At 57.4% G+C, this 27,093-nt stretch overlaps 8 protein-coding genes across 8 annotated transcripts; 3 read left to right on the top strand and 5 right to left on the bottom strand.

The window, feature by feature from the left end:
• Positions 1–173: 173 nt before the first annotated feature.
• Positions 174–1,994, bottom strand: PG986_011581 (uncharacterized protein; the record flags this gene model as incomplete). The annotated part of the gene is made up of 4 exons (XM_066847803.1): positions 174–269; positions 328–493; positions 534–1,387; positions 1,446–1,994. The coding sequence occupies 4 exons, from the start codon at positions 1,992–1,994 to the stop codon at positions 174–176; spliced, it is 1,665 nt and encodes a 554-aa protein (XP_066694499.1).
• Positions 1,995–2,790: 796 nt separating this feature from the next.
• Positions 2,791–3,930, bottom strand: PG986_011582 (uncharacterized protein; the record flags this gene model as incomplete). Its single annotated transcript, XM_066847804.1, has 1 exon — positions 2,791–3,930. The coding sequence occupies one exon, from the start codon at positions 3,928–3,930 to the stop codon at positions 2,791–2,793; it is 1,140 nt and encodes a 379-aa protein (XP_066694500.1).
• Positions 3,931–4,355: 425 nt separating this feature from the next.
• PG986_011583 (molybdopterin binding oxidoreductase) lies at positions 4,356–6,141 on the bottom strand (the record flags this gene model as incomplete). Its single annotated transcript, XM_066847805.1, has 4 exons — positions 4,356–4,569; positions 4,660–5,651; positions 5,710–5,925; positions 5,980–6,141. The coding sequence occupies 4 exons, from the start codon at positions 6,139–6,141 to the stop codon at positions 4,356–4,358; spliced, it is 1,584 nt and encodes a 527-aa protein (XP_066694501.1).
• Positions 6,142–7,583: 1,442 nt separating this feature from the next.
• PG986_011584 (sterol desaturase family protein) lies at positions 7,584–8,585 on the bottom strand (the record flags this gene model as incomplete). Its single annotated transcript, XM_066847806.1, has 1 exon — positions 7,584–8,585. The coding sequence occupies one exon, from the start codon at positions 8,583–8,585 to the stop codon at positions 7,584–7,586; it is 1,002 nt and encodes a 333-aa protein (XP_066694502.1).
• A 3,435-nt stretch (positions 8,586–12,020) lies between these two features.
• Positions 12,021–14,737, top strand: PG986_011585 (uncharacterized protein; the record flags this gene model as incomplete). Its single annotated transcript, XM_066847807.1, has 4 exons — positions 12,021–13,469; positions 13,537–13,747; positions 13,804–14,088; positions 14,133–14,737. The coding sequence occupies 4 exons, from the start codon at positions 12,021–12,023 to the stop codon at positions 14,735–14,737; spliced, it is 2,550 nt and encodes an 849-aa protein (XP_066694503.1).
• A 2,513-nt stretch (positions 14,738–17,250) lies between these two features.
• PG986_011586 (uncharacterized protein) lies at positions 17,251–17,556 on the top strand (the record flags this gene model as incomplete). The annotated part of the gene is made up of 1 exon (XM_066847808.1): positions 17,251–17,556. One exon carries the CDS (start codon positions 17,251–17,253, stop codon positions 17,554–17,556), a length of 306 nt encoding a protein of 101 aa, XP_066694504.1.
• A 1,175-nt stretch (positions 17,557–18,731) lies between these two features.
• PG986_011587 (uncharacterized protein) lies at positions 18,732–19,997 on the top strand (the record flags this gene model as incomplete). Its single annotated transcript, XM_066847809.1, has 5 exons — positions 18,732–18,762; positions 18,865–19,017; positions 19,088–19,151; positions 19,244–19,450; positions 19,514–19,997. 5 exons carry the CDS (start codon positions 18,732–18,734, stop codon positions 19,995–19,997), a joined length of 939 nt encoding a protein of 312 aa, XP_066694505.1.
• A 264-nt stretch (positions 19,998–20,261) lies between these two features.
• On the bottom strand, positions 20,262–27,084 carry PG986_011588 (polyketide synthase; the record flags this gene model as incomplete). The annotated part of the gene is made up of 8 exons (XM_066847810.1): positions 20,262–20,303; positions 20,392–21,891; positions 22,038–23,489; positions 23,562–23,911; positions 23,949–23,985; positions 24,040–24,455; positions 24,526–25,825; positions 25,933–27,084. The coding sequence occupies 8 exons, from the start codon at positions 27,082–27,084 to the stop codon at positions 20,262–20,264; spliced, it is 6,249 nt and encodes a 2,082-aa protein (XP_066694506.1).
• Positions 27,085–27,093: the final 9 nt, after the last annotated feature.

Genomic DNA, 27,093 nt, shown 5'->3' on the forward strand with positions numbered 1-27,093 from the left:
GAGCCCGCAAAATCCGCGTGCGGAATCGCAACAAAGCAGGTACATGCGTGCATGGTATCCCCTTTCTCTCAAATTCATCCGAAACGCCTAGTCTTACATCGTGTTATCATGGAAGCTTCGCTTTTCTTTCCAAGTCCTTGATAGTGCGCAAGATCATCTCAGATTCAGCACTATTAAATGGGACGCGGGTCCATTGCGTGCAAGTTTAGCGACCACCGGGGCAGCTGTTTCGTTTGCTCCCATACGCTGCCACAGTTGGCACAGAGTGTCTGGATGTATAGTCAGTAATGGAACTCGGTATAGCGGCTTAGGACAGCAAATACTTACCCGATCGCCAAAGGGGCCCTTGCGGACTGCCCAGACGCTGGTGCCCCAGACGCGACAATGCAGACATCGCCAGTTGAATCGCTCCTGGTCGCTCAATGAACCTCCGCCGCCATAACCACCAACGTCTGGTGTACCCCTCCCAGGGGTGCCAGAGCGGCCTAAAGGGCTGAGACTTCTAAACCTGCGCTTCTTCTTGGAGCGCTCACCACGTCCCATTCGCTCCTCTTCCACTTCCACGGTGCCCAATGGCATGCCGCCCAGCATGCCGGTATTGCTGCTGAACCGCGCAGTTTCGCGGCGGGAGACGGCGAACCTCTCTCTCGCGATCGCCTTCGCGCTTCTCAATCTCTTCCTTAGACAAGAACTCGATCTTGGGCTCCCAGTCTTCGGCAAGGTGCTCGGGGTCGTAACGCCAGCCGGCATCCGCTCCGTGCGCCGCGTCATTTGGCAGCTCTGCGCCCATGGCACCCCAGCCCGCCACTAGACCTCCAGACTCGCAAGCCTCCTTCTTTAGACGCAGCACGGCTTCGTAAATCGCGTGTGTAAGGGCAGGTACCCACTCTCCGGCCAAGCCCAGGTCCGTGCAAGTGATTTTCGCGAATGCCTCCGCCGTGCCCGGTGGATGGAGTAAAGACCATTCGAACTTGTCAGAATACACGCTGCTAGAGAGATTGAGACTAAGTGACACTATGCAGCGATACGTGTCGTCGGGGCTGTAGTCATCGGCATCGGCAGCAATAGGGCTGGCCGTGGCCGTGACTTGGAGAGCAGAGGCGGTGGGTCCCTTGGAAGGGGTGTCGACAGCGCTGAGCATCGGCGTATTCGAGCCCCCGACAAAAGACGACGACGATTGCTGTAGAGGAGTCCCGGGCGTAGCCGGAGTATCGTGTACTGATCGTAGAGCAGCGGCTGCAGCGGCCACATTGCCATTAGCCACGGCCGTCGCATCCTCGGAATGGAAAAGCGGATGGAGCGCAACGCCAGCGTATTCCTCGAGCTGTGTCCGTATCTGCTTGCTGATCTCGTTCGCGATGGGGACTTGGTTGGGAAGGTCGAGATCCTGCACCAATGCCATAGCAAACTGATCCGTGGTGATGACGGTCTCGTGTAAATTCCACAAAAAGATATCCCTGAGCTTGTATGGTACTGTCATCTCGCCGGCTCGGTAGAGGGAGGGATCCATCTGTGGTGTCGGCTGGGTCACGCCCGGGGGGTAGGGGAAACGGCGCGGCTGGCATGAAGGCGGGGATGTCGACGTCGATACGGATGGGGATGAGGGTGACGGGCATGGCAGCCTGCGCCTGGGCATTCAGGTCGGACCGGGTCCTACTCTTAAGCATCCAGTTTCGCCAGATGCCCTGCAGGTCTACGGGCGCAATGGTATCCTTGCCGACCTTGTCGCTCGCATCGAGCCTCGAGGTGCTGTCCTCGCGGCGGAGGCTGCGAAGGCCGGTCGGGCGTCGCCTATCTCCGTCGGTTTCGTCGTCGTCATAGTCGTAGCCGTCTTCGGCGTAGTTGATGACGGTGGTGCCGCGCTTGGTGGTTCGCGATTGGGGGCCGACGGCCTGGGTCGGGTGGGCGACGGGGGTGAGGAGGGCGTTGTTGTAGGTGCGCAATCGCGGCGCGTAGCTGGAGAGGAACGCCTGGGGCGCCGATCGAGTTCCCATGGCGACGGTGGTGGATGGCTGAAAGAATAGAAAGCTATCTCATGTCATACTCATGTCGCATAAGCATGAAAACACACGCAAGCTCCAAGCCGGACTGACGTTGGCAGCTCCGCTACTGGGGGATTGCACGTCGAGTCGGGGCGAGCAGTCGAGAAGTCGAGGGTACAAAAGTGCGTATGCTGAATGCTGCAGCTGAGAGGGTACGACGTCGCGGGAATTAAAAGGGCGACTTGCAACGATTGGGCTGGGTCACGTCGAAGCTCTTGCGTCGAAAAACGGAACGTTAGTTCAATTGAATGGATGGAGGATTGGATGGCCCAGGGTGACTTGGAGAAGCGCGTCTGGCTGCAGCCAAAATTTCCCAGCAAGCCAGACCAAACACCAGTCAAGACTCAAGAGGCTCCTTGCGTCGCGACCGAGCGTGCGAGCTTGGATCTGGCCGCTAATCACGTGGGGAATGGTGGCTGGGGGGCTGTGGCGTAGCTGTCATCTCTGGAGAAGCACCCAAGTACCAGAGTACATTCAACATGGGCACTTAGACTTGGAGCACCGAACAATCTCATCATGGGACAGATGCATGGAAATGAAGCCCGGGTCAGTGTTGCTGTTTCTCATTGTACTACTTAAGCATGCATCTGTTTTCCAGGTGTCGGAGCTTTCAAGGCAGCGTGGGCGTTATGAGACTTTCTGCTCTGACAGAACTACCCGCTTGCTAGTGCAGAATGGATGTCGAAACCGTTCAATCCGTCGCTGGTGCTGTTGGTGGAATTCAACGACTGGGCGGCATCTCATGCTACTACACATCAGAATACCCAATGCATGTCTTCGGGAGATCCTTATCGGCCACAGCCCAGGACCAAGCTCGCCCAGCCTCACCTGTGTAGAGGCTAGCCATATCATGACCCCGTCCAATATCGTGCAGCCAACCCGCCTTCTCCATCGCATCCGAGCCCATAAACGACAGGAGATGCAAGAACTGCGCCTGATCATCTAGCGCCAAGGCGTTGCCAGCGATGCCATGACACAAACACGGCGTCTTCGTGAGCAGCCCGCGCCGCCATATATCCGCCTGGGCCCGGCGGACTGCCTCGTCCATCTTCGCCTCCAGCTCCGGGTAGTATGGTCGCAGCGAGCGAAGGGACAGCACGAACCCCGGCCCGCCGTGGCAGAACTGCACGAGCTTATCGGGGCCAGCCGCCGGCAAGGATGAGGGGAAGTTGCCGCTGTCGAGCTGCTCATCTAGCACAGATATAAGCAGCTCTTGCAGCTGCGGAGCCATCTCCGGCATCGACAGGACCATCTGGCAGATGATGCCGATGGTGCCGTGTGCTGCGCCCAGGTACTGTTTTCCGTGCCAGACCCAGGGTTGTGGCACTTTGAGCATGCGACGGATAGTCTTCTCAATTGTCTTGTCGATGTTTTCGTGATTGACGTGGCTTAGTGACGTCTTGCATAGTCTGAGATAATACAAGTAGCCGGCACGTCCGTAGAGCCACTCGTTTGACCCATCGTCCGCCTTGTCGTTGATGGTCCGCTCATAAGAGCAGAGCTCCGTTACCACGCTTGCATCCTCTGTCAAGAGAGCTGTCATGGTCAGATGGGCGAGCGTCTCGTTGCCAATGCCGCAGTTGGAAGGGGTGGGTGCCTTTCGGTGGCTCGGGGCCCCGAGTCTCAGATATTCCTGCGCCCATTCAACCAGAGGCTGCTGCTTGAAGTCTAGGTCGGGATACAGCTGGGAGAGGCGATAGAAGAGGTACGCAATGGAGGTGGGTCCCGTGTAGAACCCATGGAAACTCCAGCCGGTCGAGCAGGTGTGAACCGGTGGGTTGAAGGCGTTGATCCGCTCGAGACTGGCAAGGAGCTCGTCATGCGGCGCGGGGGTTCGCAGGGCGCCGGTGGTGGGGTTGGCGAAGTACCGCTCTTGATGGCCTGGCATTTTTGGTCCTTCCTCCACTGGATGAGATAACAAGATCAAATGAAGCTATCAATGTTACTTGGAAGATGATCATGGATATGATGTATTTAGGCTTACTTGCCAGAAGGGCAAGATTGATATGTGAGATCTGGATCCAACTTGGAGGGTAGGAGCAAACGTACTTGATGACCTCAATGCAAGCACCACAAGCCGCCCTTAAAATGGACCGACAGCAGGCGCAAAATGCAAAGGCAATACGTTTTTAAGTCCCAATGCCTCCAACGAACATGGCAGACGAGACCAAATATATCGCACGTGCACATTCTACGCAAACGGGTCAAGAGCACACCAACATTACTTTGCTAGGTGGAAATGAACTTCAGTAAGTCAGTTCGTACTACATAACTACATGCATCGAAAACCCATAAAACGCCGAAGAGGCCGAATCACTCCTTCGGGTCTCTACCGCCCATCGCTTCCATCGCCTCGTCGTAGTGTTCGTCCGTCTCCAGGTCGATCTCGAGGGGCTGTGTAATGGGCAAGATGGACATGCCCTTCTCCTCGAGCAGCTTAAGCCGCGCCGCGGTTTGAGGCCTCGAGCGGTTCATGCTGTAGATCTTGACGCGGTGGCAGGACGACGTCACATGGAGATCCCAGTTCCTGTTATTAAGCACGCATCAGCAAGTATTCTTTTGGGGGGGGCGTGTTTCTCATGTCAGGATCAGAGTCTTCAATCAGGATGTAACTTACCAAGCGGATCGGACAAACGTCGGCTGCGTGTTGAGCGCGTTGTCCCAGCACCGCACGCAGAACTCGAGCCAGCCCTCGGCGTCGACGGGCATCTCGATCTCCCAGAGGCGCCAGCCGTGGAAGTACTTGGTCGACATGTTCTCGGGCGAGACCTCGTACCAGACGGAGCCGCCGTCGCCCGAGACCTCGACGCGGACGGGCCAGCGGCCGCCGCCGCTGTACGCCCAGCCCTTGAGTTTGACAGATCCGTCGTGCACGATCTGGTCCATGTCGGTAGGCGACATGATGGCCGACGAGACGGGCATGTCCTGGATGCTGAACCCGTTGCTGTACATGGCGTTCTGCTTGCCGACCTGGGGCGTGTAGTAGAGGTACTCCTTCTTCTGGACGGGCGCCTGGCTCGGGCCCTTTATGCCCTTGATCTCGTACAGCCACTTGCAGCTGCGCGCGCCAATGTACCCGAACACGACGGTCCGCAGGGGGAACCCGTGGATCTTGGGCAGCGGCTCGCCGTTCATCTCCCAGGCGAGCAGGACCTCGTTGGCCTTGACCTTGCGCCACGGCACGCTGACGACGTAGTTGTACGCCTGGCCCTTCTTGAAGTACGTGTCGGCGCCGTAGAACTCAAGGTTGTCGGCGCCGTCGACCAGGCCCCCACAGTGCTTGATCACCTTCTTCAGGCTCACGCCCGTCCAGCGCGCGTTGCCGATGGCGCCCTCGGCCCACGGCGCGTTGATCAGCTCGTCGCCGTCGCCCGGGTAGACGGCGATCTGCTCCATGCGCCGCGTGCCCGAGCACTGCAGCGTCACCGTGTTGGTCTGGCGCGGGAAGAGGTCCTCGTTCTGCAGGTCGGCCAGCGTGAGGCGCTTGGGGTTCTTGACCAGGCCGGAGATGTCCAGGGTGTACTCCTGGGGGTCGATCTCGGGGATGCCGCCATGGTTGCGGACGAAGTGGTCCTTGTTGGGGGTAATCTCCGACTCAACAAGGCGTTTCTGGTTTTTCTAGGTCAGCAACAATTCCTCGTTTGGCCGCTGGCAAGTGGCTTCGAACATGGGAGACATACCCGCGGCGGTTCACCGTTATAAGGGAACTGGAGCACGTGGACAATGTCCTCGGACTTCTCCTTTTCACGTACTCCCAGCTCTTATCGGGCAGCTTCTCCAGGTTGGGCCCCATGGCATAGTGATACTGCTTCCACCGCTCGCCAGTGAGGATGGGGTTCGTCTTGGGCAGCGGCTGCAGTTGGAACTCGGGCGGCTGGTGACGCTAAACATCAGCATCATGTACTGAGACTACATCATCAAGAAGGAGTGCACTGACGACGGGGAAGTCATATTTCTTCAAGATCTCGGCCGCCTGCTTCTTCTTCTCGGGATACTTCTCCCACTCAATGTATCCCTTCCACCCCTTCCGTTCCTCTTCGAATACGGGCGGCTCGCCCTTGGGCCTGAAGGCCAGCGCGTTCGGTTCCGCAGGTGCCATCTTACTTCCAGTCTCAGTCGTGTAGATACCGATTGGGCTTGGTCTAATAACAATATTGAGAATACCTCGCAAGACGCAATCTAGGTATTCCCAGGAGAGCTCAACCGGATTTCAGTAGAATCACATCCTCGAGCGGCCGCACCGTTCATGGCATTCCGCCAACGAAACCCACACAAGAGATCTCTGCCCCATCTTTCTTTCCCCTGGTCGAATATACACCATCATGACGTCTACACTCCCAAAGTGGAAATCGTTCGGTGTAGTTGACACTTGCCAACAAAACCGACCCCTCCACTTGATGCGTTCCAGGCTTCGCTGGATCCCCGTTTTTATTGGCGTAAGTTCTTCAAAGCCACGGAACTTGGATGAATCTTGTGGTTGTTGGGTGCTAGGTTAGTGTGCCAGGAAAACGAAGATTCGGCCGCCATACTTCTGATGGGGTCCGGCCTGATAAGGCCTACGGGTGGGGAATTCGGCAGTTGATTCGATGGCCAAACTTTCCAACGTTGAGATCTGGGAAGCTTATGTGACACGATAAGATCAATCAACGAACTATCACGCTGGAAGTCCGGTCGCCGTCGCCAATACCTACCTAATCTCGGGGAAGTTTCGGCAGTCTCTCGGCATTCCAATAAAAGCTTGCGTATCAGAACCGGCGCGATTGGGGTTTGGGCACCGGTCGCAGTTTCTCCCGCTGAGCAGAGATGGCGCCGCGGGATTCCAACTGCTTACAATCTATCAGTAGTTGGGGCGCACGCTCTTCCTGTCAGCTGATGGGCACGAATGGGTTTCGGCTCCTGCGTGCATCGCTTTGGTTAGATGACCTGGAACTCGGAAAGCTTCAAGGAAAAGGATTGAAAAATTCGATGGGCTACGTGCGGCAGGACGATAGGAAGGTGATCAGCTGGTGCACCGACTTGTCGCGCGTGACTGGTGGAAAACCGCCTCGAAGAAGAAAACCCGCCGAACTCGATTCGACGGCACAAGATGCACTTCTCATGCATTTGGGGAATGATAAATACACCATCTTAAAGCTTGAGAAAGGTGTTGTACGTCCTCATACGTGAAGTCACGCTCAAGAGGTGAACCGACAAGGTAGGCTTGTTGGACAATCACCCCAGAAATAGTGAGTACGGGTTTGCAAGTTGACTGCCGCTCGTGGTAATGAACCACTGTTCAATGCGGAGATTTCGTTTGGAGGATCGAACTGTATGGTAATACACATGTATATAGCATAACTCATCAGGACTTCGTCATTCATCGTTAAAATACTTTCCCAACGCGCGAAAACGCAGCAAACCGCAGTCTCAACAGTTCGGGGTATCAGGGTAGAGGTGCTGACACCTGGGGTATCGGCGCGCAAGAGAAACCAACCAACCAACCAACCAACCAACAGCCACAGCGAAACACGTCAGACCATACACTTAGACCAACCCCCCCCCTCAGTTCTTCTTCCCGCCCTTGCGGTTCCTCTTCCAGCTGTCGATCCCATCCTGCACCATCCCCTTCCCCTCGCTCGCCTTCCGCCGGCTCCGCTCCTTGACGCGGTGCTTGTCCGCCTCGTCCTGGATGTCCTCCATCACGTCCTTGCCGACGCTGGTGCCGTGGATCCAGTCCAGGAGGCCCATGGCGCTGAAGTTGCCCCGCCCCCCGCTCGCGTAGTGCGTCGCCGTCCGCCGCGCCACGCCGCCCATGACGATGCCGGGCACCGCGCTGTAGCCCGACATGGCGAGCGTCTCCTCGACGGTCGTGAGCAGCGTGAAGAGGAAGTACGTCAGCAGGTGGGGGCGCACCAGCAGCGCGGGCAGGTAGACGGGGATGACGCGGTGCAGGACCAGCGGCAGCGGGTGGTCCGCGTACGCCATGAGGGCGTAGGGGGCGCCCCGGTGCGAGGCGTGCGCGTACCGGTTATGCAGCGATGCCGCGGCCCCGCCGAGCCGGCGCGAGTGCAGCAGGTCGCGGTGGATGTAGTAGGTGAGGACCTCGCGCGCCGCGTACAGGGTCGCGACGTGCTTGATGATGTGCCAGGGCAGCGGCAGCGTGGTCGAGGTCCGGAACAGGGGCTTTTTGAGCAGGACGGTGGCGCCCATCGACAGCCCCGCCTGGACCGCGGTGACGACGAGCAGGTTCGCGGCCGCCAGGGCGGCCTGCTTGGCGAGGGCGGCGGCGTCGCGGCGGGGGAGGGACTTGGCGCCGTAGAACTTGATGGATTCCGACAGGCTCGGCACGCCCGCGTCGAAGAGGAGGAACAGCAGGGACGGGAGCAGCCAGAAGACTAGCCGGACGGCCAGGGTCCCGACGAGCTCGATCTTCAGGGGCGAGTGCGAGAGCACCAGCGTCGTCCAGGTCATGTAGAAGAACAGCAGGTTCATCGAGGTCGACCAGGACGTCAGCATGGGCGCCGCGAAGTACGACATGATCGGGAGGGAGAGGATGACGTCCATTGTGAATAAGCAGTTTGATGTTTCGTCCGAATTGACTTCGAATTAAACGAAACCAGGTGGTATTGCCTGTCTGAATAGGTGGTCAATTGCACAAACATGAAGTATGACTTGGCATCTTCATTTACTCAGCAGACGCCCCGCGGCGCTGCCCTGTTTCTCGTGAATTCCTCAGCCTGGCCGCAGTATGACGTAGCGATTTCACTGTCACAGCTGGCGATGGGGAATGTGCTTGCTTACTCACACCCCTGCCGTGGGTATACTAACTCGGATCAAGCTCTGCTTCGTGATATCTTCAGCCCTTGGTGAAGACAGCATCTCAATACGGACAAATGGTGAGGTTTGACCTTGGGGGAAAGGCAAAAGGGTGTTTGAATTCCATATCACTTGATTTTTAGAAGTATGCATGAACGCATGATATGAGCAGTCTTCACTTTCGTAGAAAAAAGTAACCCTAGACCCTGCCGGACAGGGACCATTCAAATTATTGCGATGTCGTGAGCCAACAACCAAGCCGTGATGGCGCGTAACAGGCATTGCGCCTCGCGCAATGCCCCTGCGTAGATCAGAAACGTTCCAACGTGTGTATGAATTGTTCGTCTCTCCTTTATGTTGTTGAGACAATCATCTGCCATTGTGAGCACAAGCGACGAACGAGTCAACTACAAGTACTTCTCTCAGGTGCCAGGTGGGTTCGGTGGTGCTGTCACCCCTCCATTGCCGCTGGCAGCAGATGGTCCGCCCCCTCTCTTGTCTCCCAAGTCATCGTTTGGCTATAGCAGGAACCACGGGCTATATTTGGAGCTCCTACCAACTGGCCCGCGGGCGGCAACGGTACCGAACCATCGCCCCGTCAGTCTGGTTGCGCAGGAAGGGCTTATCCACTCGAAATATATTAAATGCAGTCAGTCGACTGGTCGGCAGCTGCGAACATCGATATCACATTCAAATGGCGAGTTGCAATGGCCATTGCACATTGCGCATATCCCAAGGCCGAACCCCGGACCGAGTTGTCCCAGCAATCACGCAGGATCAGAATCATGCGCTCTCGAGGTGGGTGGAGCTTAGGCTTTTATTAATTTGTCCGTGATGCATGTCTTTCTTCCAGCAGTTTGTTCCGCAGGGGTCTTAGTGATCGGCGAATAAGAAAAGAAAGCGGCCTTGAAAAACGTCAGATTTTCGAGGTGCTGCTTTTGGACATGGTTCGACCCCGAAACATGGGGTAGCTAGCTGTCCGAGCAACTCGAGGAGGACTGGTGACTCGTGGGAACTGTTTGGGGCGTACACACAGGAGGCATCGCCTGCGAGTCTTGGAAGTCTTGACCGTTTTAGACAGCGACCGACCGACAATACTTGCCTCGGGTAACGTTTCGCATGCAAGGAAGGCATTGTGTGTTCTGTGACGAGGGAAGCCAATTGAATTTTATTTTTTATTTTTTTATTTTTATTTTTTACGTGTGGGCTAGACAAGCGAAAAGAGAACATATGGCAACAGTCATGCAACAGAACGAAAACATCATGATAGATATGACAATGCGCAATGCGGTGTACGTTTCAATAATGCTGCGTGATAAAGGAAAGGCCTCCTCCCAAAACAGAGACGAACTCGCATCTGTCAGTGCAAGTGGGGGATGCTCATGTATCAATGGTCATGGCATGGACGGTCATGCAGGGGAGTTACTTGCAGCGCGAACTGCGTGAACTGCTCCCAGGGGGATCGCTGCATCGCTGGCCCACCCACCATCCCACCTGGGCTCCAGTGCGATCCCCCCGTTGGCTGGTTGGCTCGCCTATTCAGGTACCATCGCCAGGGTCTGGGGAGGGCCCGAGACCCCGTCCATCGCTGATAAGGGACCTAGTAGTACCTATTCATTAAGCCCCCAAGGTTCAACAGGCGAGTTGTGTTTCGCGGATTCAACGTTCCTTATGCAATGCGAGACTTGGCGAAACGTGCGTGTTGCCTGATCGCTTTTCTTGAGCATTCTTTGTTACTTGCAGTAAATGTGCTGTACTGTACTGAAGTAGAGGAAAACCTGTGAGCAGCCACAATTCTCCGGTCGCCTGTCTGTCTGCGAATTGCTGTGGTTACCTACAATCTCATTTAAGGGACGGGCGCCTGCACAGCAAGACGCAAGACCATGTAGGCCAACTGCAGACGTCGCACGGAGCCCCCAAATTTTAAGCAGCGAGGGAATAAGATCTGCGTGCATCGCACTACGGCAGCCATGTCCACCTGCGCCGACGGGGCCGATGTCACCACCCTCAAATTGCTGGAGCTGCTGCTCTGTGATTTGGTGCGCAAGAGATTGGACTGGGGCAAATCACAGCTCGCATCACCATCCTTTCTTTTTCTCCCGCTGCCTATCGCTCCGTCGCGCCCAGCCATTTCGAAGTATGTCCGTAGTAAGACCAGCCCAGACAGACACAGACCAAAGGGGACTTGTGACAGATTGACAGACGGACGGACAGAGACACGACACACCGTCTTCTCTGCTTCCCACGGCAACCATCCATCCATCCCACTGCTTCCCTTAGGTTAGAGTGCGCGCGCAAAGAGTCATGCCATAGGTACTTTCCTATTCTACCTAACCTAACCTAATAAAGCTTGACAGAGGTGTACCTTTGATGTTACTGCCGATGAACTGACTTTGAGTGCGCTCAAACCAAAACCAACTTCCGACGGCCAGAAGAGACGTACATGCATGCTGCTGCCCTACATTACGATTACCGCCCGGGTGCTGTTTGAGGAACATCCAGGTTTCCAACATAACACCGTTGCTACCTACATACATCCATCTCAGTAATCACGCACTCTCGCCTGTCTGTGTCGCGCCCTCGCGCTCTTGTCACCCGTCGTCTCTGTGTTCTAGAGCCCCCACTCGCAATTCGAAGAAAAAAAAAAAAAAAAAAAAAAAAACCGAACCATTCCGGCGCCGGCTGCGATCTATAAGCAGCCCGAATTGGTAGTCTGCCTGTTGGTGCCTCGTGCCTGGATTTAGATCTTGGGCGATTCGCCCGAACCGAAACAAAGTCGCAGTCTGGCACATCCCCCAAGGCCCCCAAACACACACCATCTGCAGGTCGATCTATTTTCAATTAATTCCGCCCGCAGCTGCTTATTGCGCGCGAACCCTTCGCAACCTGTGACAAAGGGGAAACAGGGTGCTCCATCGAAAGAAAAACAAGTCGCAGGTACTCCCTGGCAGCCAGGCCTTGCCCGCCCTCCAAGTTCCAATTAGGCAAAACCTGTTCGACGTACTACTGCTTGCAGACGACCGAAACCGTACCGTCGCTTTGTTTGGCACCGCCTTGCCTTCGGCTTGCCCTGCGCTGGAGTGACTTTGGTACCGTACCCTACTGTAGGTAGTACTGTCAGCAGCTTTCAGTCCAGTCTACTTTCGTATCCTGCCGCCCAGTCGGTCGGTCGGCTGTCCGGACATGGACTCGATATCACAGTCAAGCGCCCCTATCCCTCGATACAGCAACAGCAGTCGCAGTCACAGTCACAGTCAGGCCCGCCACCAATCCCGCCGCAACAACCTATCGCTCGATCCGTCGTCCTTCTACACCCAGCTCCGCGGCAATAGCAGTTCTGCCGACAACAGCAACCGCGTAAACGTACAGCCAGCGTCCCCAGAGGTCATCTCTTCCTTGATCACCAGCCTCTCGGTCATCTCCAAGCCCGCGAACAGCCTCTTCGACGGCCCACCCATCCTCCCTACGTCCATATCGCCAAGCGACGGTAGCTTCGGTGTCGAATACGGCGCCTTTCCTTCCCCACCCCTGGGCAAACTAGAAGAAGGGGTATCTCTCGACGATCTCGCCGCCTCACCACCGATCATCCGTACATCCAAGCCTCCATCCGGCCTCTCGGCATTGACCGCCCCCAAATCTCCCAGATCGCCGAATCGCGAGGTGTCGGGTGGTCTCAGATCACTACTGCGATCATCGCGGCCGTCGTCTCGTGGCTCTGAAGTGTCGCATGATGATACGCGAAGTATAGGAAATCTGTCTGTCGAGCGAGGCCAGACACCCGAATTACACAGGCGAGCATCGCAGGACAGCTGGGGTCGCAGTACTGGCCGGAACCACTCAAGTGTAATGTATATGAGCTCCAGGGAACGCCTGCGAGCCAGTTCAGCAGAGCGTAAGCGCGCCACTGTCGCTGTCGGCGGCAGCAGCTCTGGCGCCCTATCGCCAACAGTCAGCAGGCCAGATCCGTTCTTGGCCGAGCTCCCGATCCGGGAGGAGCCAACGTTCTACGACACATCCTCCCATCCAGCTCGCAGCTCCTCACTCGACAACTACCATAACGGCTTCCCTTCCCTGATCCCGCACCGCGATTCCTCCCTCCGAAAGACCGGGTCCAATGTGAGAAAGGCATCGAACCGGCGACCGAAACGCGAGAGCGACACTGGAGTCAACGACAGCATCCCCGAGGAGGAACATCACGGCAGGTCGCGTGACGCTTCGGTACCACCACCAATCGCTCGACGTCACCAGTCCTTTCCAGACTTTGAAGGCGAGGCGAGGAGAAGGGACGAATACCTACGCCCAGAAATGCCGAGCCGGTCGACCACGGCGGGGGGCCGCCACCCCCAAGAAGTCAATTATACCCATTCGCCTCACGCGTTGTCACACGACGACGCTTTCGAAGATGGAGCGCCGTTCCCCGCAGTATACTCGAGTCGACGACGCAGCACACGTAGCACCGAGAGGCGGAAATCGGGGCGCAGCACACCCGAACCCAGCGAAGCCCTAAAGCCAAAGCGGAGCAGCTCCCGATTGAAGCGGCTGTCTGGCAACAAATCCCCCGAGCCAGGCGATCGCCGTGCGACGACACCCGACCCGCACGTCACCTACGAAAGGCCAGAGAGTGCCGATTCAGTAGACGAGGCGGTCGAATCCTATCTGTGTTCCCCCGAGGCTGTCACAAAAGATTAAACATCCGCAGACCGGCCGGGTGATCTCGTTTTCCGAGGTCGGAGACGCGGAGGGCTCGGCCGTGTTCTGCTGTGTGGGCATGGGACTGACGCGTTACATTACGGCATTCTACGATGAGCTGGCGCTGACACTGAAGTTACGCTTGATCACGCCGGATCGTCCTGGTGTGGGAGACAGCGAGGCTTACAACGATGGCACTGCAACGCCGTTGAGTTGGCCCGGTAAGTACTACATTAAACAACATCATCTTGTAGTCACTCCAACTAACTCGAGATAGATGATGTGTATGCGATTTGTCAGGCTTTGAAGATCACGAAGTTTTCGATCCTGGCGCACTCGGCAGGCGCCATTTACGCTCTGGCTACGGCGCTTCGCATGCCGCAACACATTCGAGGTCGGATTCACCTCTTGGCTCCTTGGATACCGCCATCGCAAATGAACGTGTTTGGCGCCTCGCAAGCCATGCCTCCTACCAACGCCATACCGACATCGCAGCGCATCTTACGGGCATTACCTACTCCGTTCTTGAAGGCTGCCAACAGTTCTTTCATGTCGGCTACGAGTAGCTCCATCACCAGCTCGCTACCGAAGACTCCTCGGAAAAAGACAAGCGGAAATCCGCGGCCACAGGAAAGCGTGACTTGACGCCCGCACTGGACAAAGAAAACATGCATACGGACCTGTACCTGCCCGACGGGAAATCGTCACCGCCCCTCGCGACCGAAAACATGGACCATTACCGGCCGAACCCCGAGTTCAACTCGCCCGAGAACGCCATCCTGGAGGCCGCAGCCGACGCCCTGGCCGACAAGGAGCGCCAGGTGAACTACGACACGCGACTGACGCACGCGATCTGGGACCTGGCGACGACGGGGGCGAACCCGGCGGTCGACCTGCTGGTGTGCCTGGAGCGGCGGCACACGGTCGGGTTCCGGTACGTCGACATCACGCGCCCCGTGGTGATCCACCACGGGAGCCGGGACACGCGGGTGCCGGTCGAGAACGTCAAGTGGCTTGGCAAGATGATGAAGCGGTGCGAGGTGCGCGTGCTCGAGGGCGAGGGCCACGGGCTGATGGCGAGCGCCAACGTGATGGGGACGGTGCTCATGGAGATTTCGAAGGAGTGGGAGGATTGGTTACGGGTCACGGGGACGGCGAAGCGGGAGGGGGAGAAGGAGCGGGGGAGGAGCTCGCGCGTGGGGGCGAGGTAATAGGGGCCATGCTTCGCACGGGTTATGAAATGAGCTAAGCCTCGAGAGATGTGTTCTTGGGAAGGTCCTATCCCACATCTGCTTGAGTGGCCTGGCCCTCACGGCAAAGAGAGTTGTTGAACCGGCAGACGCCAGGTGGATCTGTCTGATATATTGTACACATGGGGAGGAGAGGGAAACATCCTGCCATGTAGAGCTTTTTCATGTGTGGCTATTGTATTGCTGCTGTTCAGGCAAAGCAACTGTAGCTTTTGCGGTGAGCCATATTGCCGTCTGTGGTACCCGCTCTGTTGATGATATCCGATCTTGTACGCAGCCGGAGCCCTTTTGTTGTACGTATTGAGGGAGCATGTCGAAGGAAGTAACTAACGTGGCCGCCCGCGAGCTACGTACCCGTATTGTTAATGTAGTAATACCGTTTCAAACAAACAAGTCTTCTTCTCGCGTGCGGCGTGTAACGTGAGGTGTCAAGTGTACTGTGTGTTGTTGACTAGTAAGCAGCCTTAGAGCGCCGGACGGGACAAAAAAGGGGTGAAGTGAAAGTGGTCAATGGTTGGTGCGGCTGTACGCGGCTTGGTTTCTCGTGAGTACGTACTTTTGCGCGGCTTTGGGCGGGTTCAAAGGGGGAAAAGAGTCAAAGAAAAAAAAAATTCCAGCCTCCTGATGACTCCTGAGACAACAACCAGGGAAAAGCCAGATCCAGCACGTAGATGCTAGATTGGATCGGGCCAGGCAAGGTATGGGGCGGGCGGCCGTTCCATCACGATTCACGATGTGAAGAAGAGCGGGAAGCACCGAACGAACGGTGGAAGGACTCGCGATCGAATGTCGTTGATTATGGTATGGGACCGGGTGGTATCCATTACGCCACGCCCCTTGAGGGAACTGTATGCGACAGAGCCTCCATTAGCCGCGAAACGAAGTCGTCAGTCAAGTCGAGAGTCGAGAGTCGAGAGTCGAGAGGAGCCAATCTAAACGCTCGGCCCGCACCCGTGGGTTTGTTTCTCTTTGCTGGCAGCCCGTTTTCAGGTACCAGTTCGGTTGGGGCCGGCGGGTGACAAGAAATGAAGTCACCACATGAGTTGGGCTATTGTTTCCGGACAGCAGTAACGAGATTGTTTTTAAATTAATAGAAACACAAATAGCGTATACAATTTCCAATGAAGTCTATGTGCGTTATTTTTTTTTAGGAATTTCTAAAAGTTTAGGTTATGGTGGTAGAGCTCGGTAGAGTAGTAGTAGTGAGTATTTTAATCCGAAACCATGAAGCTTTTCTTGTCACCCGCCTATGGGAAACACAGGTCCAGAGTCCAGACTCTTGCATCCTCGTCGCTGGCTCCCGTGTAGAAGTCTAGTTGCATCGCGAATGGTGGGTTCGGGTAACAGAAGGTGGGCTCGATGATTAAGCCGTCGAGAGCCGCGCCCTTTTTTGTCAGCAAAAGGACAGCAAAAAAGGACTAAGCCGAAGAAGTCCCCACAACTCCAGTCACGAAGTTTTCTTCGAGTTTACGTCAAACAGTCAGACGCCCCCCGTGGAAAATCTCGAAACCATGGATGGCTCAGTCACAGCTGTCACAGCTAGCCCGGATTGAGGTCCGTGGCGTCGAGAGACCACCTGCGATTGGTCGTATGCCTTGGAACACGTCGAAAAAACTCAGAGGTTCTAGTTATTAGGGGTGGGTTCGACTCCATTCCAGCTCGATTCTAGCGGGCTCCAGTTCTCATCAGGAGTGCGAGCGGGAGGATCGATACAAGACGGGAACCAAGACTGAAGTATTTTCAGCCCTGTGACCAGCAGCTTCCCGCTGCTGGGCCTGCTGTACGGTACGCCCCATCCGCCGTACCAAGAAGTTTTTTCTCCCTTTCTCCTGCGGGATCTTCAGGGTCGTGCAGTCGTTGATTGGCTGCCATTACAAGGTACACAGGTCCCGAAAGGGGTGTAGCGACCGTGCAAACCCGAGACAACCTCTGTCAAACCAACGGCTCCCCTTTCCCATACAGGTTTCCATGTCCTTTTTTATCCCGCCGGCGACTCAATGGTCACCATGTCGTGCCACATTTTACGTAAGGGCCCAGGCAGCTGACGACGGCCCAAACCCGTTTACCTAATTCCACGCAAATTTTTCCTAAGAACAATACGACAGGTGGTATGTCCAGAAGTCACGATGTACTTTGTATACATGCCTCCTGACAATGGAAAAAAGGAGATATATAAGATGGGGGATCGCCATTGGGGATAATGAGGTTTTAGAAGGTCCGAATCAGCATCCAGCATCAAACAACCATCTCAGATCATCGCATCTACTCAAGCATACACACTAGCATCTTCATCATCAGCTCTATATCTCCGAAGTTCCATCTTCCTTATCTATCACCTTGCTCAAAGCCAAGCCAACTAGATCCAAGTCAGCCAATCACAGCTCTCCGATCTTCTCTCGACTTACACGCAACATCACACCACTTCTCTTATCACTCAACCAAACGACCAACCACTCACAATGCCTTCCACCATCATGGCCAACACCACCAAGACCTCCCCCAGCAAGGGCCTCTGGTCGACCATCAAGCGCGCCGCTAAGGAGCACCACCAGTCCGTCAACACGGCCTACTCCACCTTCTACGGCATGGGCACCGCCGGCATGACCAGCCCGAGCAGCAGCCGCGCCAGCTCCGCCGCCGCCTCGCCCGCGACCTCGCAGGCCGCCTCCCCGCACGCCTCGCCCCGCTCCTCCTCGGAGCACAAGAAGCGCACCCGGGCCCACCACGAGAGCCTCAACGCCTCCGTCTGGGGCCTGTACGGCGCCAGCAACGCCCGCTAAGGCGGCAAGCAGTAGACGAAACAAAGAGGGGCAGCTGGCTCTCTATCTCTCTCACACACTTCTGCTCAAGCACACCCGCCACACGCACACACTCTCTCTCTTTAGTAGAGAGGCGATGGCATAATTCTACTTGACATTCTTGCAATGATACCCGATACGGACAGAGACGGACGGTCCAACATGGTGGAAAATAATACTTGGTCGGATGGGATACACTTGGATACAATGGCGATTTGCTATGTAGGGCGTTGGGGATAATAAAAAAGACACTAGGGGAATAGCAGATCGCTGGGATAGGACAGCGAGAGAGGGGGACCGTCGCGACTTTGATAGAATTAACAAATAATTCAACACATAATATTTCAACTCAACTTCTGATTCTTTTATCTGATGCAACCTTGACCAGTCTTGCTTTTGGTTTTGCTTTTACCAGTAGTTGATATTTCAAACGAATGGCAGGCAGCCTTGGTTTTAAGTCGCAATGACTAAGAAAAGGGGAACTTGCAAAAGGGGTTCACAGGACCCGCTTTAAGATGTCTGGAATACCAACTCAGCCAGGTAAATTACTTTTGGCAGAAGTTCTCAGGCCGCTCTGCGACATCTTGGCTATATTCGAGATGGGTTGCATACTAATATACGTCTTTTTCTCCCCACAGCTTTTTTTTTTTTTTTTTTTTTCCTTTTTTTCCTTTTTATGATCTGTTCGTCGCCCTTTCGACTCACGCCGGCAGGCCCGCTGAAGCGAATGACTCAAGACAGAGCAAATAACCTACAAATACGTGAACTCAGCAGGAGGATCGTATACCTAATAGTTGGAAGAGTCTAGATACGCTATATCTGGTCTATCGTTTCTCACATCTGGACCTCCAAAACCTGGAATTTCTTGATCGCCGAGATATCTAAAGTGCTAGTGCCTCATCGGTCAGGGCGTCACCAACTCCCCGCATGCGGTTGGGTGATATCAGTCGGGACATATCCCTCCTAATCACCCCTTACATGTATCCTTGAGATGGTGAGATCCCGAGGTCCCGTCGGTCTCGATTTCATTTTTTCATCACCTGCAAACCATTTCAGGTTGATACTTTCTGCTGTTTGACGGTCAAAAAGAGATTGCGCAAGTCGCTTTTGCGACCTCACCCGTTGTCCTTGCTCTCCTCACTGATAAGTCCCTCGAGATGAGTTCCAGCATAGCCCCACGGCCTGGGCGTTCCTGGAGGCAAATCGACGACGTGTGGTATTGGGGGGCTGGCAACACAAGGCACGTACGTACTATAAGAGCAGAGATGTTCTTGCTCTAACCGTGGCTAGGTGGCCTTTCATTCTATTCGAGACGCGAAGGCTTCATCTGCGACAACGTCATCAACTTCGAGGTTGTCGTCGCCTCGGGCGACATCCTCAATGCCAACACCCATGAGAACGCAGACCTTTGGGTCGCCCTACATGGTCGTGGTAACAATCTTGGTACGTAGCATTCACATGACCTCGTAAGGTCGTAAGTAGGCTGGCTACCTTGACTTACCGCTTATACTAGGTATCGTCACCCGTTTCGACTTCCGCACATTCAAGCAAGGGCCCATGTACGCCGGCATGGTGTGGTACTTCAAGCAAAGCTTCCCGGACTAGCTGACAGCCCTGGTAAAGGAGCTCAAATCGGCGAATGCCAGTGTTGAAACACACTCATGCTCAGCATCGCCTACGCCCAGGTCTTCGGCAATGGAAATGATGTCATCTGTCTCAATCAGCTCTGCTATTACACCCAGCCGGTCAAGGACCCTCCCGTTCTGGCTCCCTTTGTCCACGTTCAACCCCAGAGGTCTGAGATGAACACCATGAAGATCCAGACGCTGGTCGAGGCCGCGACGGAACAATCTGGCGCTGGGCAGAGTATGATCAGGTATGTCTCACAACCCTTTGTGTTAGACGGACTCCTTGTAAAGCTAACACAAGGCGTTCCTAGATGTCTTTACATGAACCTCTGCGTCAAGGATGATGTAGACACACTCATCACGGGCGGCGACATCTGGTGCGAAGAGCTGGAGCCGGTCAAAGACGCAGCCGGTCTCATGTGTTCGTACACCCTACAGCCGTACCCCTTGCCCCAGCTCCAAAAGACGAGCGAGAATGGTGGCAACGTCTTGGATCTCGACTCAAACAACGGCCCCGTGGTCAATGTGCTCCTGCTGTCGTACTGGACCGACAAGAAGGACGACGCACGGGTGATCAGCTTCATGCAGAAGGCGCTGAAGCGGATCGAGCGCAATGTGGATGAGAGGGGCCAGTTGGTCCCGTTCATCTACTGGAACTACGCCTTCTCTGGCCAGGAGGCCCTTCGCTCCTATGGCGAGGAGAATGTAAGAAAGCTGCAGGCGGCTAGCAAGAAGTACGACCCTGATGGATTGTTTCAGACAGCTTGCCCGGGTGACTTTAAGCTTTTTAAGTGAATGCTCAAGAGGCAAACGGGAACAGGCAAACGGGGGTAGGTGAAGGGACAGGGATCTTGTTACTACCTAAAGTGGAGTAGTCATTGGCTCTGAGGATCTCTTTCGTACTCCTCCCTTGATAAAGTGTACCTGATTCTAAGAACCGTACTCAGATTGACATGATGTGTATCATAAAGCTCTATGTAGATTAAATTTCAGAAAACAGTACCATCTCTCAATATCGTCCCCCAGGTGCCTGTTCACACAATACTATCCCCCTGCGCTTCACTCAAGCAACTCAGCAAGCTTCGATCCCCAACCGCTGACCTGGACACGCATATAAGTCAGTATCACTACTAAAACCACGGAGGGGGCGACGATGAGAAAAAAAAGCCAGGCAGGCGTTTTTGCTTACCATCTGCGGCGTCATCATGGAGAAGTGATTCCCATCCGCCCGCTCGACACGCACGGGACTCCCCAAAAACTCCTCCCACCCAAGGGCCCCGCTGATTTCGGACCGGTCATCGAGGAACCACTCTGCCATCTTCCTCTCTCCTTCGACCGAGAGGGTGGGCCGGGCAATGGCGCTCTGCTTATCAAGGCCCTCCCGCGCCGAGAAGAGCACGAACTGCGGCCTCTCCTTCTGGCCTCCTGGCAGCCCGCTCTTTACCTGGTAGCGGGCCAGCTGGTGCCGCGCCAGGGTGAAGTGGCGGCTCGTGAGCAGCCGGCCGCCGTTCTTGGCGCGGACCTCGTCCTCGTTGGCGACGCCGAGGTGCGAGCCGATCGACTCGAAGAAATCGACCAGGGTGTCCGGCAGGGAAGTGGCGAGCGTGGGACAGACGGTGTCGATCAGGAAGACTTTCTCGACGGCGCAGCCGTCCTCGAGCAGCTGGCGCGCCATCTCGTAGGCTACGAGGCCGCCGACCGAGTAGCCGCCGAGGAGGTACGGGCCCTCGGGCTGTCGGCGCCGGAGCTCGGCTACGTACAGGGCGGCTAGCTGCTCGAGGGTGGGTGGCAGGTCCAGATCCAGGTCTGCGGGCTGGTTGTCTCGGGTGAGGTAGGGGCTGTTGAGCGCGTAGACGGACACGTCGGTGACGCGGGCGAGTAGGGGTGCAAGAGGGCCGAAGACGGCGCCGGATCCGAACCCGTCGGGGACCAAGAAGAGGCTGCGCGTCTTCGCGGCAGAGGCCGAGCCGCGGTGCAGGAGCATCGAGGTGGCCTTGGCAGGGCTGGTGCGCTTCGTCGCGCTCGGCTTCTCGTTTTCGGTCAGGGGGGTCTCGACACCAGGAGGCGGGGTGCCTGGCCGAGTGCTGGTCGTGCTTACAGTTGACTGACTCTGGGGTGTGACGGATGAACCACTATCTAGAGACTCGGTGATCAGTTGACAGAGTGAGGCCACGTCGGTCGCGGATGCGAGCTCGGACGACGTGATGTCCACATTCAACGCCTCGTTCAGGCGACTGATGATCTCCCCCGAGATGAGAGAGTCCACGCCGAGGTCCTCCAGTTTCGAGTCCATTTGGATTTCCTCAACGGGCACATCCAGGGAGTCTCCGAGGCTCTTGGAAACCGCATCCTGGCACACTGTAGCAGTCTCAATGTGAACAGCCGGAGGAACCATCTCGGGTTCTTGGCCTTCTTCACTGTCTTTTCCGGAACCACCAATTGTAGAGGAAACAAGAGCACACAAAAGCGCGACATTGGTAGCCGAGGCGAACTCGTCGCTCGTGATATCGATGCCAAATTTGCTGGAGATGCTAGCCAGGATCTCCGGACTGACTAGCGAGTCTGCGCCGAGATCTTCTAGAGTGGCTTGCTTGGCGATTTCGTCCATCGGCACATCGAGGGATTTGGCGAGAATTTCTCGGACGCCACTTAGTACGAGATCGGGCTTGATTTCAGAGGCCATGACGGCCTGCACTGGAGCAGGGCTAGGAGCCCACCGGACTTGGAGTCGACTCTCAGTCTTCTGCTGTACTGGAAGGGGGAAGGTGCCGTCGTCGGCGGGACAACGACGTGCAGCCGGCTCAGCTCTTTATCGGGATTGGCTCCAGCCAATACCTTGGCCAACGAAGAACGAGGCACCTTGGAGAATTGGAGGCCCTTGGCCGACCAAACGGTCTTCTGGGTCGCCTTGTCAAGCGCAAACATGTTGAGCGTCACCTTGTTGCTGCTCTCCGCGATGGCCTTGGTATAGACCCTGAATCCCCCATGGCTTGGACTCTGCCAGTTTAGAGGACCAGCGGAGCCCATGCCCGTACAAATAAAAGACATGCCGCCGTCTTCCTCGCCCCCCTCCCCGGCGGCGCCGCGGCGGAGTGAGTGGACGAACGCGCCCGGAACCTGCAGGAAGTTGTCCACGACTACAGTGTCGGCGATGCTGTCGTTGGGCGCACGGGCGGCGGGATCCAAGTCAAGAGCGGGCATCGAAATGTCGCCCGCCGCCTCGGCGCCCTTGCCGACCAGGTGCTTGAGGCCTTTGTAGACGGGGGAGTACTGGGCCATGGCGGAGAAGACCTTGTACACCATGGCGCCGCGCAGGGCGTCCGTGTCGGTATCCTTCTCCAGCAACCGGCCCATGCGGGCCCATTTGTCCCAGTCATCGCTCTGGTCGTCGTTGAGGATGCTGCTGCTGTTGCCCCCGAGGTTGACAGTTCCGGTAGCGTGCGAGGTAAGCCTCTCACTTCCCTTCGTGGAAGATACTTCAAACTCCCACGCCGTCTCCGACCTCTTCGTCACGGCCAGACTGATGGCCCGTTGCGTGTCCAGGCTCAAGGGCGCCTTGATCGCCAGGGAGTCGACCGTGATCTCGGAGTTCATGGCCGTCGGCTTCAGCGAGGTGACGGCGAGCGTCGCTAGCTCCATGTACATGGACGCAGGACATATGGGCGTCCCCACCACGACGTGCCCCCCAATGAGCTCCTGGTAGCGCCGGCTGCGCGCGTCGACCTTGAACACAGACGTATCGGCGTTCGCACGGGAGCTGGATTTATCCTGCACGATGTAAGGGACGTCGCTCGCGTGCTTCAGGCAGTGAGGACACTGCCCCAGCGGCGCCAACGCTTCTTGGCCGACCGGCTTCTTGGCAGCATTGTCGCCCTCCAGCCGGGGGACATAATCCAGCCAGTGCCTATTCTTCTCAAACTGGTACGGCGGCAAGACCGCGGCCGTGTAGCTGCCCCGCTGGCTCTTGTGGAAGGGCCAGTATTGGACCTCGGGCTGCCCGTTCTTCCACAGCGTGGCGGTGGCGTCGGCGAGCGACTGCGCCGGCTTCTTGCCGTCGATGGCGACGAAGGTGTGCTGGGACTGGGTCTGCGACAGCGCGTTGCGGGCCATGGCGACGATGGGGCCGCCGAAGCCTGACTCCAGGAAGGTGGAAGGGCCGAGGCGATCGACGACGCGGGCGATGGTTTGCGTGAAGTAGACGGGGCCTCGGGTGTTGCTGGCTATTACGTTTGAAGCTGGACCGGTCCAGGTGTCTGGGTTGCAGGGTTCAAATGGCAATGTGGGCTCCTGTCGCGGGAGTTAGGGATCGATTGGTCGTTGTGCTTCTAGCATGAAGAGGGTAGGGAGATGAACACGCACCTGGTACGGGATTGTACTCGACAACTTGCCGCTCTCCTCAACTATCGGGTCAGCCACGGCGCAATGATACGCATGCATCCCCTTCAGGACCTTGAACCGCATCGCTTCACCACTCGACTTCCTGTCCTTCATATACGCTTCGAGCAGCTCGATGTCCGGAGTCGGGCCCGCTGCAACGTAGTGGTTGGGTCCGTTGTAACAGGCGACGCTGGCCTTGGTCTCGGGGTGTTGCTTGAGGAACGGCTCCAGGTGCTTCTCCGGCGTGATGTCCTTCTTGACCAGCTCGGCTTCGATGGCGATCATGGAACCGGTATCATCACCCCATAGCTTCTGAATGATGGACGCGCGGCCTATCTCATGTTAGCAACCTCATGCTCATATACTTACGCATCGCCTTCTTGGCTTTGGCCATAAGAGTAATCCACTAACTGCGAGGAAGTTAGCTTTCGGCTCAAAGAAGAACAGGATGCTACGATACATACCCAGTAACAAGTCTCATCCCCGCATCCAGCGTCATGACGCCCGACACCGTCGCCGCCGCCCACTCACCAAACGAGTGACCGCAGACGGCCTGGGACTGCAGGCCCGAGTCGAGCCACGACATGCCGCTCGAGTACTGGATCGCGAACATGGCGGCGTGGCGGAGGACGATGTCGCTGTCGCCCTGGAACCCCTCGAGGACCGCGGGGAAGAGGCTGGGGAACCCGAGCAACTTGAGCGCCTCGTCGCACTGGTGCAGGTGTTTCTGGAAGAGCGCGGAGCTGTCGTAGAGAGGCCGGGCGGGCGGGACGGTGTTGCCGTTTTGGCCGCTGAAGAGCAGCACGACGGGGCGGGGCCGTTGGGCGACTGAGGTGAATTTCTCCGGGCTGGAGAGCTGGGTCTGAAGCTCACCCACTGCGTTGACGGCGTATATTCGTCAGTAGCAAGAAGAATCTGGGAACTCAAGTGAAAAGGGCCAACTCACGGGACTTTGTGGTCGTACAAAACAGTTGCTGGTGCTGGCGGCTTCGCCTGGTCGCCAACGCGAAGGCCAGATCAGGTAACGTAGGAGCGAACGAGAGATCCTCAATTTGGGCCTTGAGCTTCTCGCAGTAGGATGACAGGCTCGTGGTAGAAGATGCGGAGATGATGATGGGGAAGGAGGCGGAGGTGGATTCACTGTTTGTTGACGAGACTGCTGGTTCTGCCTCTTTCAACGGTGGCGGCGCAACGATAGCAGCGGCGTTGTTTCCAGAAGCCCCGAAGCTGTTCACCAAGGCCAACCGCATGCCATCGTTCCAACCCCTCAGAGAGGTGGCGATGGCCAGCCCGTCGTTCTCGAGTGGCTGTATGTTAGGGTTCAGCGACTTGAACTGCGCCTGTGGCGTGATCTTCCCGTATCGCATCATCAGCAGGACCTTTATCAACGAGACGACGCCCGCGGCCGCCTCGGCATGACCGACATTCGCCTTGACTGCGCCGATATGAAGAGTGGAAGCACGGTCTTTGCCACCCAGTACCTGTCGTATGCCGCCCATTTCCACAGGGTCGCCGGCCTTGGTCCCCGTGCCGTGGGCCTCGACGTACGAGATATCCTGCGGGCGAACGCCCGCCCGGCCCAGGACATCTCGATACAAGGCCGCCTGGCTCTCGAGGACCGGGTTGGTGATGCTGGTCGAGTTCACATTCTGGTTATTCCCTGTCGCGAGCAGCACGCCCAGCACATCATCGCCGTCGCGCCGCGCCGCGCTCAGCGGCTTCAGCACCACGACCCCGACCGCCTCGCCGCGGCAGTACCCGTCCCCGCGCGCGTCGAACGGCTTGCACGGCCCGTCGGTGGCGCTGAGGAAGCCGCCCGCGCGCAGGGCCTCGGACAGCGCCGGGTTGGTCAGCAGGTTGGCCCCGCCCGCGACGGCGCGCGTGCACTCGCCCAGCCGCAGGGCGCGGCAGGCCTGGTGCACGGCGACCATGGCCGACGAGCAGGCCGTGTCGACGGTCTGGGAGGGGCCCGTCCAGCCGAAGTGGTGGCTGAGCCGGCCCGCGGCGAAGGAGCGGAGCATGCCCGTGCCCGTGTAGGGCGAGGCGGGGTGGCTGGCGAGGTTGAGCGGCCAGTCGGGCGCGTTCATGCCGATGAAGCAGCCCGTCGACGTCGTCGGGCCGGGGGTCTTGTGGGTTTCGGGCTCCTGTTGGTCCCCGCCGACCCAGCCCGCTGACTCGAGGGCGTGATAGGTGGTTTGCAGCAGCAGACGCTGGTGCGGGTCGAGCGCGGCCGCCTCGCGCCGGGTCTTTTGAAGAATTGGTGGTCGAAATTCTCAATGTTCGACATCAGGTTGGCCGACATCGGTGGCTTCCCGGCCATTTCGGGGAACCGGTCTAGCGCCAAGTTGCGCACCATGCTTTTGCCCTCGAGGAGGACGTGCCATAGGTCCTCCGCAGTCTCTCCGGCGGCCGTCTGGCAAGCCATGCCCACCACCGCTACGGCATCGTCGGGGTACTCGATGGCGGTTTGCTTCCACTGAGCACTGTCCCGCGTGCCTCGCTCTCCCCGAAGAGCCAACTCGCTTGGCGTAATGTGTTTGAGCATGGGATGTGGTCGCGACCCATCGGTAGTCGCCTCCAAGGCGCGTACCACGACAGCATGATCGGTATCGAGACTCGCGATGCGGTCCCACGCCGTAAACGCCTCCTCGGCGCTAATGGCCGCAAACCCCCTGTCCCGCATCCCCCGATCGATCATGCGCGTCGCCGACTTGCTCTGCGCCGCCATGCCGACGCCGCGCCACGTCGACCACAGGATGGCGGTGCAGTTGTCGCCCTGCCGCCGCCGGCGCGCCGCCAGGCCGTCCAGGAACGCGTTGGCGGGCGCGTAGGCCAGCTGGCCCTCGAACCCGACGAGCTGGCCCATCGAGGACATGAGGGCGAAGAAGTCGAGGGTGCGGGGCGGGAAGAGGGCGTCGAGCGCCAGGCCGCCCAGGACTTTGGGGGCGAGGACCTCGGCCATGCCGGCGGGGGTGCAGCGGTCTAGGGTGTGGTAGGCTGCGAGGCCGGCGGCGTGCACGACGCCCTTGACCGGTGGCAGGCCCAGGCGGGCAATGGCGTCGCGCAGTTGGGGACCGGCTTCGGGCTTGCCCATGTCGATGGCAAGGACGTGGACCGCAACGCCCTTGGCCTCGAGTGCAGACTTTTGCGAGAGGAACTTTTCCGCGCCGGCGTCCGGCTTGGAACCTTTCTCCGTCACTGGCATGCCTTGGCGCGAGAGCAAGATCAGGTTGCGAGCACCGCGCTCAACCAACCAGGTTGCGATCTCGAGCCCCATGCCCCGGGTCCCGCCGGTGACCAAGTAAGTGTTCTCGGGGCCTAGCCGAAGCCGCGATTGTATGCTCTCGTTGTTGGATTCGTCTGGAATGGGCTCAAGTGAGGCCGAGTGCGCAGTGCCGTCGCAGACCCGGACGACGTCGAATCCTTGCGCGGTTTTGATGGCTGATGTGGGAAAGGAGGGCCGGTCCACCTCGAACAGGCCTCCAAAGATGCCCGGGATCTCCATCTTTAATAC

This window comes from Apiospora aurea, assembly GCF_038362705.1.
Source record: "Apiospora aurea strain CBS 24483 chromosome Unknown utg000008l_segment0_segment0, whole genome shotgun sequence".
Lineage (NCBI taxonomy): Eukaryota > Fungi > Ascomycota > Sordariomycetes > Amphisphaeriales > Apiosporaceae > Apiospora > Apiospora aurea.